Here is a 19,056-nt window from a genome sequence, read left to right on the forward strand (position 1 = left end):
ACGACCAGGACAAGGGACCACGACCTTCCCCAGTCCCCCAAACCCCTGACAGGCCATCACCCTCCTCCCCCTCCCTTTCTCCCTCCTCCCCACACCTGAAATTCACTGAGGAGATGATGGAGCGGGTCAATGCTGGGCTCAGATCTACCCCCCGTCCCAATCCCTTTTTGTCCCCCATAAACCCCCCACCAGAGCGGCCAAAGGTTCGCCATCGAGCCCCACCCTCAACAGAGCAATCGAAGTCACATTGCCCAGCCTCACCCCCCTTAGTTCCTCTTCATGCCCTGTCTCCGCAGTCTGATATGTGATATGTGAAGGGTCCGGGCTGTGAGGATTATGGCAGTGATGACTTTTCCCAGGAGAAGCTGGGACCCTGTTTACTAGAAGGTTTTAAAATTTCTGTACTTTTAGGTGACAGGAGACATGTGGCCTGGTCAAAACACAGAGAGCTGCACTCTAAAAGATCTTTAAACATAGTAAACATACCTTGTGTGCCACAGACTGCTCCCAAACACGAGGGGACAAGTAATACCTCTAAAACACTTAAGTTGGCTTTATTAAACATTAGATCTCTAGCTGGGAAAACATTTTTAATTAATGATTTAATCACTGAGCACAGCCTTGATTTTATGTTTTTAACTGAAACTTGGTTGGACCAAAGTAACAGTGGAGCTGTTCTCATCGAGACGACCCCTCCTAACTACAGTTTTATCAGTGAGGTCAGGGCGAGCAGGAGAGGAGGAGGGGTTGCTGTCTTATTTAATGAATCATTTCAATGTAAGCAACTATCTCCTGGAAGTTTTCAGTCTTTTGAATATGTGGCTTTACAGCTGAAGGCCCCATCCAAAGTTGTGTTTCTTAATGTTTACAGGCCTCCCAAATACTGCACAGACTTTTTTAATGACCTCAGTGAACTGCTGTCTGTGATCTGTGTTGATTTTGACTGTGTAATTATTGCTGGGGATTTTAACATTCATGTGGACAACCCTCAGGACAAAGGGACTAAAGACCTGAGTAACACTCTGGGCAACTTTGGGCTGACTCAGCATGTAACAGAGGCCACACATAATAGAGGACACACTCTTGACCTACTGATCTCCAAAGGCCTGAGCATTTCAAAGGTTACTGTGTCTGATGTGGGCCTGTCTGATCATTACTGTGTTTTCTTTGAAAGTAAAATCTCAGCCCACACAAATATATCAACAACAGTGATCACAAAACGGTGTATAACTGAACACAGTAGTGCAATTTTTAACCAGGTCTTCCCATTAACACCTGACCTGCCCAGAGGGTCAGTCAATGAGCTCGTCAATAGCTTCAATGCTAACATGTTAAATGTAATGGACACTATTGCTCCCATTAAGGTGAAGGTTATCTCTGGAAGGAAAAAGTCTCCATGGAGAAACTCCACACTGGTGAAAAATGAAAAAAGAGAGTGTAGGAAAGCTGAGCGCAGATGGAGAAAAACAAACCTCCAGGTTCATTATGACATTTATAAAGAGAAACTTCACAATTATAATTTACAACTGAGGAATGCAAGGAGGTCCTACTTCTCTGACATCATCACTAAAAACAGCCATAATGCTCGGGTCTTATTTTCTACAGTTGACAGGCTAACAAACCCCCCTGTGTCAGTGGCAGCTGAACTTCATTCGACCATGGCCTGCAATGACTTTGCCAAATTCTTCACTGAAAAAATCCAAAAAATTAGACAAGCAATTGGTATATCAACAGCAGATCCAGGATATGTACTGTGTCCACCAAAAAACTGTTTAAACACCATGAAACAGTTTCAACCTATTAACAGCAAAGACCTGGAGGACATCTTAGGTCAACTGAACTCCTCCTCCTGCTGTTTAGATGTCCTGCCAACAAGTTTTTTCAAAAAGGTCTCAAAGACTTTAGAGTCAGACCTGTTACAGATCGTCAACTTTTCTTTATTATCAGGTGTGTTTCCAGAATCACTAAAAACTGCTGTAATCAAACCTATACTGAAAAAGGACAATCTTGACAAGACACAAATGAACAACTACAGGCCGATCTCAAATCTCCCGTTTTTAAGTAAGATCATTGAAAAAGCAGTTTCCCAACAGCTCAGTTACTTCTTAAAACAGAATAATTGCTACGATGCCTTCCAGTCAGGTTTTAGACAGAATCACAGCACTGAAACCACTCTGACCAAAGTGTTCAATGACATATGTCTGAATACAGACAGTGGAAAAATGTCAGTCTTAGTTTTACTGGATCTCAGTGCAGCATTTGATACAGTTGACCACAACATATTACTCAAACGACTGGAGAACTGGACAGGTCTTTCAGGAACTGTACTAAACTGGTTCAAAACATACGTAGAAAACAGGAAATACTTTGTATCAATAGGTAACTTCACATCTGAGCAGACAAGTATCACATGTGGAGTTCCCCAAGGTTCCATCTTGGGACCCCTTCTGTTTAACATCTACATGCTCCCACTGGCACAGATTATAAACAACAACAAAATAAACTATCACAGCTATGCAGATGACACACAAATATATATCACAATGTCACCAGGAGACCGAGGCCCTGTACAGGCTCTTGGTAAATGCATTGAGGAAATCAATGACTGGTTGTGCCACAATTTTCTCCAGCTAAACAAAAACAAAACTGAGGTAATAGTCTTTGGCGCCAAAGAAAAACGATTACAGGTCACCAGAGAACTTCAATCTATACATTTAAAAACCACAAACCAGGCGAGAAATTTGGGTGTAGTGATGGATGCAGACCTAAACTTAGAAAAACACATTAAGACAATAACAAAGTCAGCTTACTATCACCTCAAGAATATATCAAGGATAAAAGATCTGATGTCTCAACAGGACCTGGAAAAACTAGTCCATGCATTCATCTTTAGTAGGCTTGATTACTGTAACAGCATCTTTACAGGTCTACCTAAAAAAATCAGTCAGACAACTACAGCTCATTCAGAACTCTGCTGCTCGAGTCCTCACTAAGACCAAAAAAGTGGACCACATCAGTCCAGCTCTGAGGTCCTTACACTGGCTGCCTGTCCGTCAGAGGATAGACTTTAAAGTTCTGATGCTGGCCTATAAAGCTCTGAATGGTTTAGGACCAAAATACATCAATGACCTCCTGACCCAGTATGAACCATCCAGATCCCTCAGGTCATCTGGATCCGGTCTTTTATCAGTTCCCAGAGTCAGAACCAGACACGGAGAAGCTGCATTCAGCTTTTATGCTCCTTATATCTGGAACAAACTCCCAGAAAGCCTCAGATCAGCTGAAACACTCAGTTTATTTAAATCCAGGTTGAAGACTCACCTGTTCTCAGCTGCATTTGAATAAAGCACCAAATCCACACTTTAAGCTTAAATTTCAAAACTTACATTTAACTACTGATTTTATCTACTGTTCTGATTTTATCTGTTTTGATTTTATATACTGTTGTTTGTTTGTTTGTTAATTAGTTAGTTAGTTTATTTGCTTGTTTTATTCAATTTTAAATCATGCTTTTTATTTGTTCTTGTTTCTAATGTCTCTGTAAAGCACTTTGAATCACCTTGTTGTTGAATTGTGCTATACAAATAAACTTGCCTTGCCTTGCCTTGCCTTACATTACTTCCACACGCACGCACACACACACACACACACCTGCAAGTCCATAGACGCTTCTTCTTTTACTCTGTTTTTGAGTTCAGTCTCTTTCATTTTCTTGCTGGGGATCCAGGAGAAACTCATTGCATTGGGATCCATGCAATTCTTATCAAAAAGCAAAAAGTTAGAATTAATCTTACAAATTAAACACTAAATATTCCTGCTTTATATTTTATGTTGTTCAGTACTCACAATGTAGTTGCTGTAATGGTCCATAGAAAAGAAGTGCCTTAAAACATTACTAGGTAAACTCTTCTCACCACAGATGTGACACAAGTAAAAAGAGGTCCGTGACTCTGGACTGAAACACAGACTCAGCGCAGACAAGCCTGAAAGAAAGTCAATTTGAAACAGGACGATTACTTCAAACATCAAACAAGCTCGTTTGTTTTAAACAGGCTGATGTAATACAATTTCACATTCATCTACATCTAGGTGATAAATCCTATGTTTGTCCAGTAGCAAACTTAAGATTTAGGTTCCTGAACTCGCTTAAATGCTGCTACAGTAATGCGAAAGGCAAACAAGTGTAAAAATCAATGACGATTTACTTTTAATACCCATATAGGGGCTAAAAAGACAGTAACAGATTACATTAATCTATATTGTGCTGCACATATAAGCACTCAAGTGTGTCTTGGTCATCAGCTGATTCTGCCAAGATGTTATCCCAACTAAAATCCTTCCCAGAGAACACTACTATATCTCTCGCATGAATTAAAATACATTAATAAAAGGTTCCTCCAGTTCTTATGAAAACTCAACACTCACACATATTTGCATGAACTTTCATACAAAAATCTCTCTAAAATGGCGAACAAAACCCAACACCCACAAAACCAAACCTGTAGAGCAGGGTAGGTGTGATAGGTTTAAGCTACAAACCTATTCGCTGGAACGTTCAAGACAATTCAACTACACAGCAAAAGCATTGAACACCAAGTAGGCAAAGTTCTTTGTGTTACTCATATATGAGGGAGAGAACCACGACAAGCGCTGTTCCTTCGCTTAACCTCAGTCGCTCTCGTCCGCACCCCCGTAACACTGCTCTTTTATTGAGGTTACATGAATATACATAGGTTCATTAACATACAATATGACGTCTACATACAAACAAAGAGTACCTTGCCTGTGCGTTGTGTAAGTGTGTGTGTGTGTGTGTGTGTCCCCATAAATGACTTCCCTAAACCTGCTGGTCTGGAAGTCCAGCAGTTCATCTAAACAAAAGGCACTTAGACTAAAACAGACATAGATACGTTTATCCTGCCATAAAATAATAAGAGAAGGTACGACCTCTCCCATGCTCCCAGGATGTGGGTGTGAATCCCAGAGCACTCTGGAATGCACACAAAGTCTTTGCAGACTATTAAGGATCAAACCTCTACCAACATGACATTGATTATACAACTCTAAGCATATATGAGTAGATATTTCTAAGCATAAATGACAATCAACAATACAAATCTAACAAGGTGCACTTTGAGAAAATGTACTCACCCACAATGGGATGTTTGAGGCAATTCTTTTTTTCTGGATCCGCAAAAATGATATGAGGTACACCTTTGGCTTTAAAAAGCAAAAACACATGTCAAAGTGAAAGAACGGACTACCTTAAGCTTCCAATAAATAGGGGAGCCTTCTACACCCTGCTTTTTAGACCTTATTTAAAGAAAAAAAAAAAAAAAAGACAAACTTCAGACAACCACCTCCTCAGGACCATCGTAAGCCTTTAGTTGCTAGTTCCAGTGCAAAAACTCTACACATTGCACAGCAATAAATACAAAATAAAAACACTTAACACCAAGAAGGAAGAAAAAAAAAACCAAACTTACCAACATTCTGAAACGTATCTGAAAAGAGGTAAACATTAAAATGAAAAACAGAAAAGATGAAAATGTATAATAGATCAGAGTTCACATGAACACTAATGTCAAGTAAAAACTGAGCATTACCATTTGGGAAAAGGTCTTTCAGTTTCTGTGGGTAAAGAACAGGAAACATGCAGAGATGGTTTATTATTACTTAGGTAAATGTGGGGACTGTCTTATTACACTGTACCACAGTTAACTAATCTTCTCACTCAAATTAATTCTCCTTCTCCTCCTACCACATTACAGAGATAAAATAACAGGTGCATTTAGCCTTTGGCTGGTTAGCACCTTTCTATACTGGTTTGGTGTGTTTACATGCAACTTTGGGTAAAAACAAAAAAACAAAACACCCCCCCCCCCTCCCAAAAAACAAAACAAAAAACAAAAAACAAACAAAACAAAACAAAAAAAAACACACCGAGACAATAACCAATGCAAGGTTAAGTTATAGATAAAGCTGTTTTTATGTTCATTACTGAAGAAAGAATGTCATGCCCAAAAAAATAAATAGATTTTAAAAAACCAAATGTATATTAAGTCTAATGCCCACCTGGTGATGTACACCTGAAAATATGTGCTTCTTGTAATCAAACAGCCTTCTAAATTTGTAGAGGCAGAGCTGTGGAAAAAAGACAAAAGGTGCATTAGTCAAAGGTTTTTGCTACACAGCTGAGAGTTTGGCAGATGTTATGGAAATTTAGTGCTTTACACTGTTGCCAGGCAGAAATCCAGTCATTTTAAACAAGTATTCTCTTCTCCAGAGACATAAAGCAAGATACTGCCTTAATTGTGAAGATCCTGCAAGCCAGAACTTCCTCTACATGTAGGGGTCGAGGGATTAACACAGGTACGGGACAAAGAAAGCTGCATCTTAGTATATAACAAAATTATCTTCTACACAGGTTATTTAGGATTTAACAAACATAAGGCCCATGACCAAAGCCATATCAGCACACATTCAAAGTTCTCTCTTTTCCCCCCAATGTGCAATCTAGGTTCGGTATAATGATTTAAAACAATATTGCCACTTAAAATTGTAGCCATGCCACTGTGGAGCAATGTGTGCTACCCTTATAGCCTGAACCATGCAGGCAATGTAAAATGAAAAAAGGATCCATGGAAACTGCTATGTAGACTCCCTAAACAACATCCATTTAGATGTGTATTTAAATGCCATGATACATTCTAGATCAACAGGTTTTTCACTTTTTACAGAGGTAGTGTCGAGGTGACACCAGTGTCAGAGTTTCACCTCTGATACTGCTGGATAAACAGAAATCCAATCAGGAACGAGATCACACAGAGCTCAACTTTCCACTCGTGAGAGGGAAGTAGTTGCCTCCAACCCACTTAAAGTTCCTTCCCTCTGTAGGCTGCTTTTATTGTTTACACTCATGAACATTTATAACACTTGCTGCTATGTTAGGCAGATTACAGAAACCAAACATAACTTTACATTGGAGACTTTATTTTATTTTCGCTGGAAGAGAGATTTGATTTTGAAGTTACTTTTTGTTTAATTTTGTATTTGTTGTTTGGTCAAGTTTGTAAGACAGAAACACTGGAATGGTCTGTAAACACGGTTATAGTAGAAAAAGAAGCCAGTTTCTCTTTGTTTCCCTCACCACCATTGTGGTTTTTTATTAAAATAAAATGTTTTTGTTTTTTTGTGGCCATAGGCTCCTGCCTTTCTTTCTGTTATGAGTTTGAGTAAATGAATCGCTGCTGCATTTGTGCGCCCTCTGAGGAGGGTGCGTTTGCTCACAGCTGAAGGAGGGTGCCGTTAAAACAGTGCTATTATTAATTTGTGATGGTTGCTTCGGTTAGCTTCAAACAACATTATTAGCAAACTTACTCATGGGCAAATATAAAAAGAATAAATAAATCGCCCTTGTAAAAATGATCGACGATAGATAGGAACCCTCACATAAACATTTATCGTGTGGAAAAAAAGTTAGCATTCATCCTCCAGCTTCACTGCGTTTATGTTATGCTAACATAGCTGTGTCGCTAGCGATAACATAGCACATCATTATATACTAGTTATCCCAACTTCAGTAACCCCACAAACGTCACTGCTGTTTGTTTCCCGTCTTCATTTATGTTGGGAGAGACAGCAGAGCTGTACGTTTTAATTTATTCTGAAATCCCTCACTCAGAACATGGTATGTCATATTTAGTAGAAACTAGCGAGCTAACTTCCTGCTAACTTCTAACTCCGTAAAAATTAATAAATTCTGTTTTCATGGATGTCTGGATGTTAAACTTAATTGTTACACCTGGTAAAGCAGCAACACTGATCATTTTATTAAAGACGAAGGCATTTAGACATTTTTTAACGCTCAGCAATGCCACAGTGTTCGTTTGACTTTAGGACCTGAAGCCGAGTTTGGACCCCGATTACTTCGCGGCTCCTGACTACGGAAGCTGTAATGCTTTGACAATCCATCAAGCAGTGCGGCTTCGTAGCTTACCAAAGCCGTACTAAAATATCTGACAGATTTTTGAGCGCTGTGTACCACATAAAATCGGTTTGAGGTCACTAAGCATGACCAGAACCATAAGGCGCACTGTCATTTTTCCACAAGTCTCCAGCAGATCTGAAAGGCACTTCCTCAGTCTGTTACATTTATACTTTTTTTTGGTTTCTCATTCAGCGCCTACTTTTCCTGTTATTCAGGACGGTTTCGATCAAAACATCTCGTTCCTCATTTAACATTCTTATCTTTTCCTTTTACAGTCTTACACATCGATTCACCTCTCCTTTTATGGTTCTGCCCATCATCTCTGTCTCCCTTTCTTTGCGCACATCCTCATTCTCTATGAGCGTGGGTGGTTATATGTGGGGTCTTTAAGCGTGTCAAGCTCCTTACGTAGTTCTGCTTTTGCCTATACTTATCAAGATGTGTCAGACGGCAGTTAATGCTGCCTTTCTGCACACTTTCCTGTGATGCTGCTTCTATTCTATAACCATTTTCTGCTGTACTAACACAGGGCATGCTAGCAATATGATATCATCTACAGTTCCACAATGTAAGGTTCTTTTCATTTGGAAGGAAAAATAAGCGCAGACAGAGTCCTAGGAGGTGTCAAAAAAGTGATTTATTAAACACACACACTCTGTACAGTGTGGGAAGCCAGTCTTCGTCTCTCTGCCCGTTACAGAAAGCTTTATAGCCATTATGACGTCAGGACAATTCCTGGAACTCTTCTCAGAACAACAACCCTTTCCCAGGCTTGAAACCAGATGTTTTCCATCATCGGTATCTGGGAACATAACCAATTGTGTAGACGAGTGTGCAGTTTTGTGAGATTGTAGGTCCAGGCCAACGAAAGTTCGGTGTCCTTATCCGACTGCGGACTGCCTGGACCTACAGCCATGCTGGTGCTTTCTAGAATGTGTTTTATTCTGCGTGTTAATACAAGAGTATTCAGTAACCACACCGTTAGCAGATTTACTAAATGATAAATGATACATGATAATATTGATGATAAACTGATGATAAGTGATGCAGACTAATGAAGTAATGATGAAATAATGACAGTACACGTGAATGATAACACAGTGACAGTAAAATAACATTCCTTATCCTGACAACAATCACCTAATTCAATCTTAACAAAGGGGCTGTTTTAGACCAGCCCGATAATAAATACAACAACCCAGTCCTATACATTTGTTTAAGATTCACATTGAAGACGCGAGGACTTCCGGTAGACGGCATGTCGAAATAGTCGCTCTTCGCAGGGCTTCTACTTTTATCACAACTACTTGATAATTTCTCACTACCCGCAACAAAGTGTGGAGTTGTATTGGTGGTATTGTGTGTCTGGTGTCATAATCTGCCAAGATGACCAGTAGAAACACCAGGAACCAGGAGCAAAAAAGAGATGAGCTCGGTGCGGCTAATGAAGCCATCATGGCTATGCTAAAGACCACGCTGGACGAGCACAAAGCCTCGCTTTCGGCAGAATTCAAGACATCCGTTCAGCGACTTGAAAACAAGCTGGACAGCATCCAAACGACTCTCAACAACCATGACCAACGGATTACAGCCTTGGAAACTATGGCCACAACTACGAGCGCGGAGCTCCAGAACGTGGTGGTTAAGTTAGCGGTGGTGGCGGAGGATAACGAGAAGCTGAGAGCTAGGCTAATCGACGTTGAAAGCAGGAGCCGCCGCAACAATATTCGCCTCTTGGGGGTCCCTGAAAATATTGAATGGCCCAGGCCGACTGTGTTCTTTTCTCAGGTGCTTGTGGACATATTTGGAGTGGACGTTTTGAAAACGGCCCCGGAGTTGGATCGAGCCCACCGGGCACTGGTGGCAAGACCAGGCCCCAACGCGAAACCCCGAGCGGTTGTTGTCTGTTTCCATAGCTACCAGACCCGTGAGCTCGTTGTGCGCAAAGCTCAGGAAATGCGGGGTAAACTGAAATATAAGGACACCCCCATCCATATTGTCGAGGACTATTGCCCTGAGGTGCTGGAACAACGGTCCGCTTACCGCGGAGTTATGAAGGAGTTGTACGATCTTGGACTCAAGCCTCAGCTTCGCTACCCGGCCAAACTGTTCGTTATGACTGACGAAGGGAACCGGAAGCGACTGGCGTCACCAGGCGACGCTCGGAGCTATATCGCCTTACACCGTCCCCTGAGTTCTAACATTCTGGAAACCTGATCTGAGGGTCATGGTTGGATCCTGCCACTTCCATAGAAGGGCTCATGACATTTTAGTTTGATGTTTGGTACCTAGAGGACAGCATGGTTTGAGTAATTCTAACCTCATTGTTTTTTCTGTTTTTCTCTCATTTTCCTTTATAATACCCCTGTTTATATTTTGTTCTAATATCACTGTTGGCACGCTAGTCTGCTACGTATACATATATGTATATACCGTTTTACTTTATATAAACACACATTTTTTTCATTATTATTGCCTCTCCTACAGTTTGATTCCTGCCATGTACAAATGGGGGACAACAATACCCCAGCCTGGCTTTTTTGTGCTTTTCTTCTGTCCGTTTTTGTATAGTAAGATACATCCTAGTTCCTCAATTTTTTCTAGCAGAATATTGACAAGGCATATTTTCATAGTGAGACCTTGCCGCCACAGGGAAGCAAGCCATTTGATAAGAGTTGTGATGGCGAAGTCTTCACATGGGAATGTTTACACCCTGCTGTGCAATGGACACTTGCAAGTTTTGTTTTCGGGGGTATCCAGGTCCAATTTATGTTGTTCGATCTGCATGTATGTATTGCCTTGTTTTATGTTTTTTCTGTTGTTGTTGTTGTTGTGTCTTATTTATTTTATTTTATTTTATTTTATTTACTTATTTTTCTTTCTGTTTTTTTTTTTTTTTTTCCCCTGTTCTGTTCACAGTCTACTACCTCAAATACAGACACCAGCTTTCCCCTGGCCACGGTCAACTTGTCAAACCAAAGACCTGTCTAAATATAGTAAGGTATGTCGAGCACAATCAATGGTCTTAGAATTGTCTCCTGGAATGTGAGAGGGGTGGGGAATGCAACCAAAGTTAACAAAAGTTATGGCGCATTTACAGCAGCTTAAAGGAGATGTGTTTTTTCTTCAAGAGACACATCTCTGCAACAGAGAAGTGAGGCGACTCAAGAGAAACTGGATCGGCAATATATATCATTCCAAATTTAACGCCAAGGCCAGAAGGACAGCCATACTTATTCGTAATAATATTCTGTTTGAGCAACATAAAGTTATTGCTGATCCAGATGGCCGTTTCACATTTGTGTCAGGAAACTTGCAGGGCTCACTTGTGATACTGGCTAGCGTGTACGGGCCGAACTGGGATGACGACTCTTTTATAGCTAAACTTTTCTCTTCACTTCCAAATCTGGAAAACTATCATCTTATTATTGGAGGTGATTTTAACTTGGTTCAGGACACTCTGCTGGATAGATCGTCAACTAAGGCCTGTTCCCTGAATAAATCTGCTAAAACCCTAGAATTTTTCAAAACTCAGCTGGGGATTGTGGATCCATGGCGACATGCGAATCCCACTACTAAGGCATTTTCCTTTTTCTCTCATCCCCACCGTACATATACACGTATAGACTTTTTTCTTGTTGATATTAGGTTTCTCTGTAAAATTAGCCATTGTCAGTATCATGCTATCGCCATTTCAGATCATTCACCAGTTTCTTTTGATGTGGTATTAGCGACCCCGTCTCGACCCATTAAACATTGGAGATTTAATTCTAGCCTGTTGATAAGGGATGACTACACACATTTTTTGAGATCACAGTTCTCACTTTTCCTTGAGTTGAACGATTCTACTGAAGTGTCAAGAGGTGTATTATGGGAAACGTCGAAAGCCTACATGAGAGGCCAGCTTATAGGATTTGTGTCAAATTTAAAGAAGAAAGAGTTAACTTACACGTCCAGTTTATTGAATAAGATCAAAGATCTAGATGGCAGATATGCATCAAACCCAGATCCTAACCTCTATACAGAACGTGTGAAAGTTCAAGCCAGTCTCAATTTAACCACCACCGCAACAGCTATGGTTCAATTAATTAAGACTAAGCAACGCTTTTTTGAATCTGGCGACAAGGCAGGGAAACTTCTGGCTTATCAAGCCCGTGCCGAAGCAACCTCTAAGCTAATCCCAAAGGTCAAGTCTGCTGCTGGTGACATAATATCGGACCCAGAGGGAATTAATGAAGTATTTGTAAGTTTCTATTCCAATCTGTACACTTCAAGTTCTCCCCCTCTATCAGAAGAAACTCTCCAAAATATACATTTTCCAAGAATAGATAGAGATCTGACGAAAGGATTAGGGGGACCTATCACTGTAGTAGAGGTACAAGAAGCCATTAAATCCTTAAACACAGGTAAATCGCCAGGCCCTGACGGTTACTCTGCAGAATACTATAAAGTCAATTCTGATCTTATGGCACCGTTGTTGAAAGATATGTATAATGAAGCCTTTTCAAAATGTCAATTACCCAAGACTTTGTCCGAAGCTACTATTTGTTTAATCTTGAAAAAGGATAAGGATCCTTTGTTGTGCAGTAGTTACAGACCAATTTCTCTTTTAAATATTGATTTTAAAATACTATCTAAAATCCTCGCACTTAGGCTACAACGTGTTCTGTCACAAATTATCACCTTTGACCAGACGGGGTTTATGGCCGGCAGGCACTCATATGACAATTCAAGACGCCTCTTGAATATTATCCATACATCGTGCAACTCAATTCCAGAGGTTGTGGTATCTCTTGACGCGGAGAAAGCTTTCGACCGCGTCGAGTGGAGCTTCCTCTATGAGGTGATGGATAGGTTTGGCTTGGGGGCTGACTTTATTCTCTGGGTTAAGCTACTATATTCCTCGCCATCCACCTGTATTCGTACTAACAACAACTTGTCTTTGCCTTTTCCACTTGAGAGGGGCACTAGGCAAGGGTGCCCTCTCTCACCCCTCCTATTCGCCATTGCTATCGAGCCTCTTGCAATATGGCTGCGTTCAGAGGATAGATTTAAAGGCATTACAAGGTTCGGTGTGACTCACAAACTCTCCCTTTATGCAGATGACTTGCTCCTGTACATTTCTGACCCTCTAAACTCATTCCCGGTGCTTTTTGACATACTGGACCAATATGGTACACTGTCAGGATATAAGGTCAATTATCAAAAAAGTGAGTTGCAACCCCTTAATTCCCTGGCCAGAGCTCTTCCCCACTCAATAGTGCCTTTTAAGTGGACAGAAACCGGATTTAGATATTTGGGGGTTTTTATTTCCTCTTCTATACATAAAATGATGAGGGAGAATTTTCTATCCCTACTAGAAAATGTTGGGAAAGATTGTGACCGTTGGACTTCTCTACCATTGTCAGTGGCAGGGAGAGTTAACCTGATAAAGATGAGTGTCCTCCCAAAATTCTTGTATCTTTTTCAACATGTCCCGATTTTTCTTACCAAGGCATTTTTTGACAAGTTAGAAAAGATTCTGTTACATTTCATATGGGGAGGGAAACAAGCTAGAATTTGCAAGTCTATTCTTCAGTCCTCTAAAAGTGATGGTGGTCTTGGTTTGCCCAATTTTAGACACTACTATTGGGCAGCTAACATACAAAAACTTTTACAATGGGTTCATAACGACCCCCCTGTAACAGCCTGGGTACAAATGGAAACTGCATCTAGCTGTTACTCATTATCATCAATACTCAGCTCACCACTCCCTTTTTCTCCAACCCTTGTTGGGGATAATCTAATAGCTAAGGAAACAGTAACTATTTGGCGACAGTTCAGAAAATACTTCGGGCTACTTGGACCGTCTTTGCTAACACCTTTATCAAAAAATTTTAATTTTGCACCTTCAAACACTGATGCGGCCTTTAGTAGTTGGAAAGATAACGGACTTAGGACTGTTAAGGACTTGTATAGTCAGGACACCTTTCTATCTTTTGCTGACCTATCGTCCAAATACGACCTGCCTAACTCCAACTTTTTTCGCTATCTTCAGGCTAGAAATTTTGTAAAAACGCAGTTCCCTCACTTTCCCAATCGGCCTCCAGAAACAAATCTGGATATCATCCTGCAGACGAACCCTCATCAAAACAGACTGATATCAGCCTTGTATAAAATACTAGATGCTTTGGTCCCCAAATCCATTTCTCATATTAAGCTGAGATGGGAGGAAGAGCTTCAGACAACCCTGCCAGAACAGCAGTGGGATCGTGCTTTGAAATTGATTCACTCGTCTTCAATTTGTGCTCGTCATGCTTTGATTCAGTGTAAGGTGGTCTATAAAGTACACTATACAAACGCAAAATTATCTAAAATCTATCCAACCATCAGTGATGCCTGTAGCAGATGTGGACTATCGCCTGCCAACCATGTCCACATGTTTTGGTCATGTTCGAAACTGAGTGCATTTTGGAGGAATATATTCGACACACTTAGCCAAGCATATGGCCAGACTGTCCTTCCTAACCCACTCTCTGCAATTTTTGGCATTCCTCCTGACTTGAACTTATCTGGTCCCCTCAAACAGGCCCTAGCCTTTACCACTTTACTGGCCCGGAGGCTTATTCTGTTGAAGTGGAAGCTTCCCCACCCCCCAACTCATGACCATTGGGTGAGAGATGTACTCTTTAACTTAAAGCTGGAAAAACTTAGATTCTCTCTAAAAGGTTCTATTAGGGAATTTAATAAAATCTGGAAATCATTTCTCTTGCTGGTCGACACTATTACTTTACTTCCTGAGTCTGCAGTGAACTGAGCGAAGCTACATTATAATGTTTTTTTTTTAAATCTTATTTATACCTTATCTATTTGTTTTTCCTTTTGTTTTGCTTGGTCCTTTCTCTGTTATTTGTTTTCTCTGTTTTTGTTTTGTTTGTTTTTGTTTGTCTGTTTGGTTACGGGGCGGGGGGAGGGGGGGGGGGGGAGTTGTGGTTGTTGTTGTTTTTTGGGGGTTATGCTTGTTATGTGTATGGGTCCTGAGGTGTTGGTTTTTTTTTTGGTTTTTTTTTTTTTTTTCTAAATTTATTTTTTGGGTTGTGTGTGTGTGTGTGTGTGTGTGTGTGTGTGTGTGTGTGTGTGTGTGTGTGTGTGTGTGTGTGTGTGTGTGTGTGTGTGTGTGTGTGTGTGTGCGCGCAAGAGCGGCGAGGTCTATCGCAATAGTTTAATTTTTCTATCGAGAAAACGTTATATCGCAATACATATCGTTATATCGCCCAGCTCTACATCATCCGATATATATCGTTATATCAAACAGCTCTAAACATATCCATCATCCTTTGAATTCTCTCCACCGAACTCTCCTAACTGAAGTTTTTGTGGAAAATATATTATTATGTGGCAGGGCTTTTAATTTGTGACATATTAATCTAGAAGCTAATGAATGTGCAAAGCATAGGGCCTTAGAAGAAGTATTTTTCTTGTAACTGGCTACGTGCCTGCACAGTCAGAACAGGATGTACTCAGGATGTGTGCCGCCATATGATCCTGGGCCTCGTAGTGAAAACAACAGGAAAAACCTGGTATGAAAGGCAGTTGATAGCTTGTTATAGAAAATTACCAAAAAAGGAACTGTATCTAACTGTAACTGACGCATGTTATGTTATCTGCTTACGCATGAAGAGGGTGAACGCTGACATATAAAACAATAGGTTGAAGTGCTTTTCTTTGAGATCAACACGGAAGGTGCCATTGTGTAAATCTCCCATACATGTATGCTAATAAATAATTGTTGGTTAACTGGACCTGCTCTGAGTAGTGGTTGTTTGTTCTCAGCCCAACATCAAAGAATTCGGGACATTTTCTACTGCCATCTGTCACTTGATCACCAGCTTTCTGACAAACAGCAAACAGCAAGTGAAGACGGAAAACGTTGTTTCTTAAGTTTAGACAGGTCCTCGTCAAAGATTTGCCCTCTACACCTCCAAGAACCCAGCCATTAAACTCCCAATGACCCAACAATCCCTGAACTTATCCAAGATGGTGATAAGTTAGATATCAGCAGGAGGTTGAGCAGACAACTGAGCCTAGCACCAAAAGGTGCTGGAGCCAGTGGCAACAAGTCCCATGGGGATGCTAAAAGTATCACTGAATATCTGTACATATAGCCCTTTTCCACTAGCTCAGCATGGCTCGAGTAAGTTTTTAGTGTTCTCCACCAGGTGGTAGTACCTGGTACCAGGTAGGGCAGGACAATATGGCCAAAAATATTTGTCACGATATATATTAGAAAATTTGCGATAACGATATAACTGATGCGAGACAAAATGTCAACACAAAGGTTTTTTTTTTTTATTTGGAGCACATTTCTACAAGAAAGATAAGTTACCATATTTATTGGGCCATAATGTGCACCGGATTATAAGGCGAAACCAAACAGTTAGATAAGGCGAACTTTACTCAACTCATTCTTCTTGCTTCCTCCACTTCTGTACCATTGACTCATTAATGCTGAATTCTCTCGCAGCTGCTCTATTCCCATGTTCTACTGTGTGACTGATAGAGTTTGAAATCCACTTCATATGTCTCTTAGCAGGTGCCATTTTAGGGTCCTTATAAACGTACAACACGGTAGATGGACCGATCTGACACTGACCTAAATTACTGGATCGGATATCGGAGAGAAATAAAAAAAATGTAATACGATCCAATAAATATCAAAAAAAAAAAAAAAGCACCTCACAAAACTTGGATATGTCATAACTCAGCTCATAACCGTAACACGTCGGAGCAGTATGCATCACGTGATAGAGCAGCTGTGGCGTGCGAGACCTGTTGGCGTCTGGTTGAGTATTTGTAGCCTCGCTACCAAACCGGCATTTCATCTCCGAGAAAGTTATCCCAGAGAGAAGTAAAGCAAGTGTGTAAGTTCATCTCTGAATGTTTGTAAAGCACTCCAGCGCTAAGCTTAACAACCGATATATGGAGTGACTGCCTCTCTCCCCCTCCCTCTCCTGCTGCTACTTCAAACTTGAAACTGATTAATGATCAGCTGATCGGCTTTTCTGTCGCGAGTCCGTCTCTCTTGTTTGTTTATCGCCCACTTCGCGCCAGAAAGAGGAAATCAGCGGCTGAACAACAGCAGCACGTTTAAGCTTGATAATCTGTGGTTAGAATTTATTTAATATTACTTTCTACACCAGGATCTTTTTCTACGTAGCTGACAGCTGGTAACTGTGCAGGGGCGGATCTAGCAAAGTTTAGCCTGGGGGCCGATAGGGCATGAACGGGGGAAAAGGGGGCACAAAGACATACTTTTCTTTCTTATTCTCATTTAAAAATGTCTAGCTTTTAATAAATAATTATCTGAATCTTACACCCAAAGTTTTAATCTGATGTAAAATGTATAGAAGTCCATTACTGTATATAGTAGCTATTAAGTCTAATATACCCTAGTAAGCTATAGTACTTTTTCCTTTGGGAAGGTACCATCTGTGCAGTCTGCAATTCTGTTGAAGAAAGATGTTAAATCTATTTAATTATTCTTGAAAAATAGTTGTTTTTTCCCCCCCACACTGCATCAAATTAAAGTTGATTACATCGATTAAGCATCATGAGGTGGGGTGGTTCCCTATTTTTATTTTTAGCTGGGCGTTTGCAACCCTATTAGTTAGGTTGCTTACTCTTTAAAATACCAGAATAGGGAGGATGGAGTAGGTTTAAGTTTATTAGATTGATCAGTATTGCTGAACTATGAAATATTTTGGGTGCAGTGTATTTTTTTTTGCATACAGGTATAACAGAATAGCTTTAGTGTTTGTTTGTTTTTTAAAACTTGAGTATGAACTTATACAAAATGCAGCAAGATATTTAAAAAAAAAAAAAAAACCAAAAAAAAAAACCACACTATATCGGATTCATATCGGTATCAGCCGATATCCAAATTTATGATATTGTATCGGACATAAAAAAGTGGTATTGTGCCATCTCTACAATACGGTAATATTATGTTGAAGTACAGTACTCCGCAAGGCTCCTGACTACGGGAGCCGTAATGCTCTGACAGTCTATTAAGCGGTGCGGCTTCGTAGCTTACCAAAGTCGTACTAAAACATTTTTTGACAAATCTTGACAGAGTGCCGTGCACCACATAAAGTGCTTTTGTGGCTATCTGACAGACAAAAACCAAACCAGTTCCACATCACTGAAGTTGCATGTTTTTAAAAAACAATTCTGGTTCATCCGTTTCATTCAACGATCCGCTTCCGCCCTTCTCATTCTCTGTCGCCGCTATACTTTTTCCGCCATATGCATACTAAAACCAAGGCACTGCGCATGCGTGTTTTACCCATATTCTATCGCAATTTCTTTTTTTTTTCTTTTTTTTAATCATTGCCTAACATTATACCGGTATTCCCGTGAACAGTATAATATGGCCCAGCCCTAGTACCAGGAACTTTGTTTTCCCACTTAGTTGGGGCTCCAAGCAATCCAAAAATAATGTCAGACTGCATGTCACCAATTGGCTTGTCAGTGGCAATCGCATGATGAGTTACGAAAATCAAAACACCATTTTTGAAATGCAGCAACAACGGAAATGGCTACACAAAATAGAACACCGTGGTCCCCAAGTCTGAGAAAAAGCCATAAACCAAACACCTGCTATACCATTGCCTCGATGTCCTCATTTGTTGTGGCATTTGTGTTTGAGGTCGAGCATTACTATAAATCTTACTTCATCTGTTTTGTTGTGATTTTGCCTGCAACATGGTAAGCAGTGATGAAGCCCAGAGTGGGTATGCATATCCCCGTGACAGTTGCACCTCTCTGAAGGTTTTGCAATTTATGACTTTGCCCAAAAAAAAAAAAAAAAAAAAAAAAAAAAAAAAAAAAAAGGGGGGGGGGGGGGAGCCTGTGAGTCAAGTCCAAACCATAGCCTCTCCCCCGTTTTGACCAATTAGAAGCACAATTGCTTATATTAGAATATATTATCTTGTGTAACACCAAATTAGGGTAATTCTTTTTCAGGAAAATGGCTACAGCTAACTGCTTGCAGACTGTAACCTTGTCAAAGACAATTTCATTTATAC

The 19,056-nt window shown here is 40.4% G+C and overlaps 1 protein-coding gene across 3 annotated transcripts in view; it reads right to left on the reverse strand.

The window, feature by feature from the left end:
• LOC101470493 (uncharacterized) overlaps positions 1–19,056 on the reverse strand; it is a 57,138-nt gene that overhangs the window by 31,190 nt on the left and 6,892 nt on the right. For all 3 annotated transcript variants that reach the window (XM_014410732.4, XM_014410730.4, XM_076879452.1), the window contains exons 2-7: positions 6,076–6,144; positions 5,607–5,631; positions 5,487–5,504; positions 5,152–5,220; positions 3,847–3,983; positions 3,652–3,759 (exon numbers count right to left, since the gene is read on the reverse strand). In XM_014410732.4, coding sequence (XP_014266218.3) covers positions 3,652–3,759; positions 3,847–3,983; positions 5,152–5,220; positions 5,487–5,504; positions 5,607–5,631; positions 6,076–6,144 — 426 coding nt within the window. The remainder of the gene's footprint in view (positions 1–3,651; positions 3,760–3,846; positions 3,984–5,151; positions 5,221–5,486; positions 5,505–5,606; positions 5,632–6,075; positions 6,145–19,056) is intronic.

The sequence above is a fragment of the Maylandia zebra genome, linkage group LG22, assembly GCF_041146795.1.
Source record: "Maylandia zebra isolate NMK-2024a linkage group LG22, Mzebra_GT3a, whole genome shotgun sequence".
In the NCBI taxonomy this organism is placed as follows: domain Eukaryota; kingdom Metazoa; phylum Chordata; class Actinopteri; order Cichliformes; family Cichlidae; genus Maylandia; species Maylandia zebra.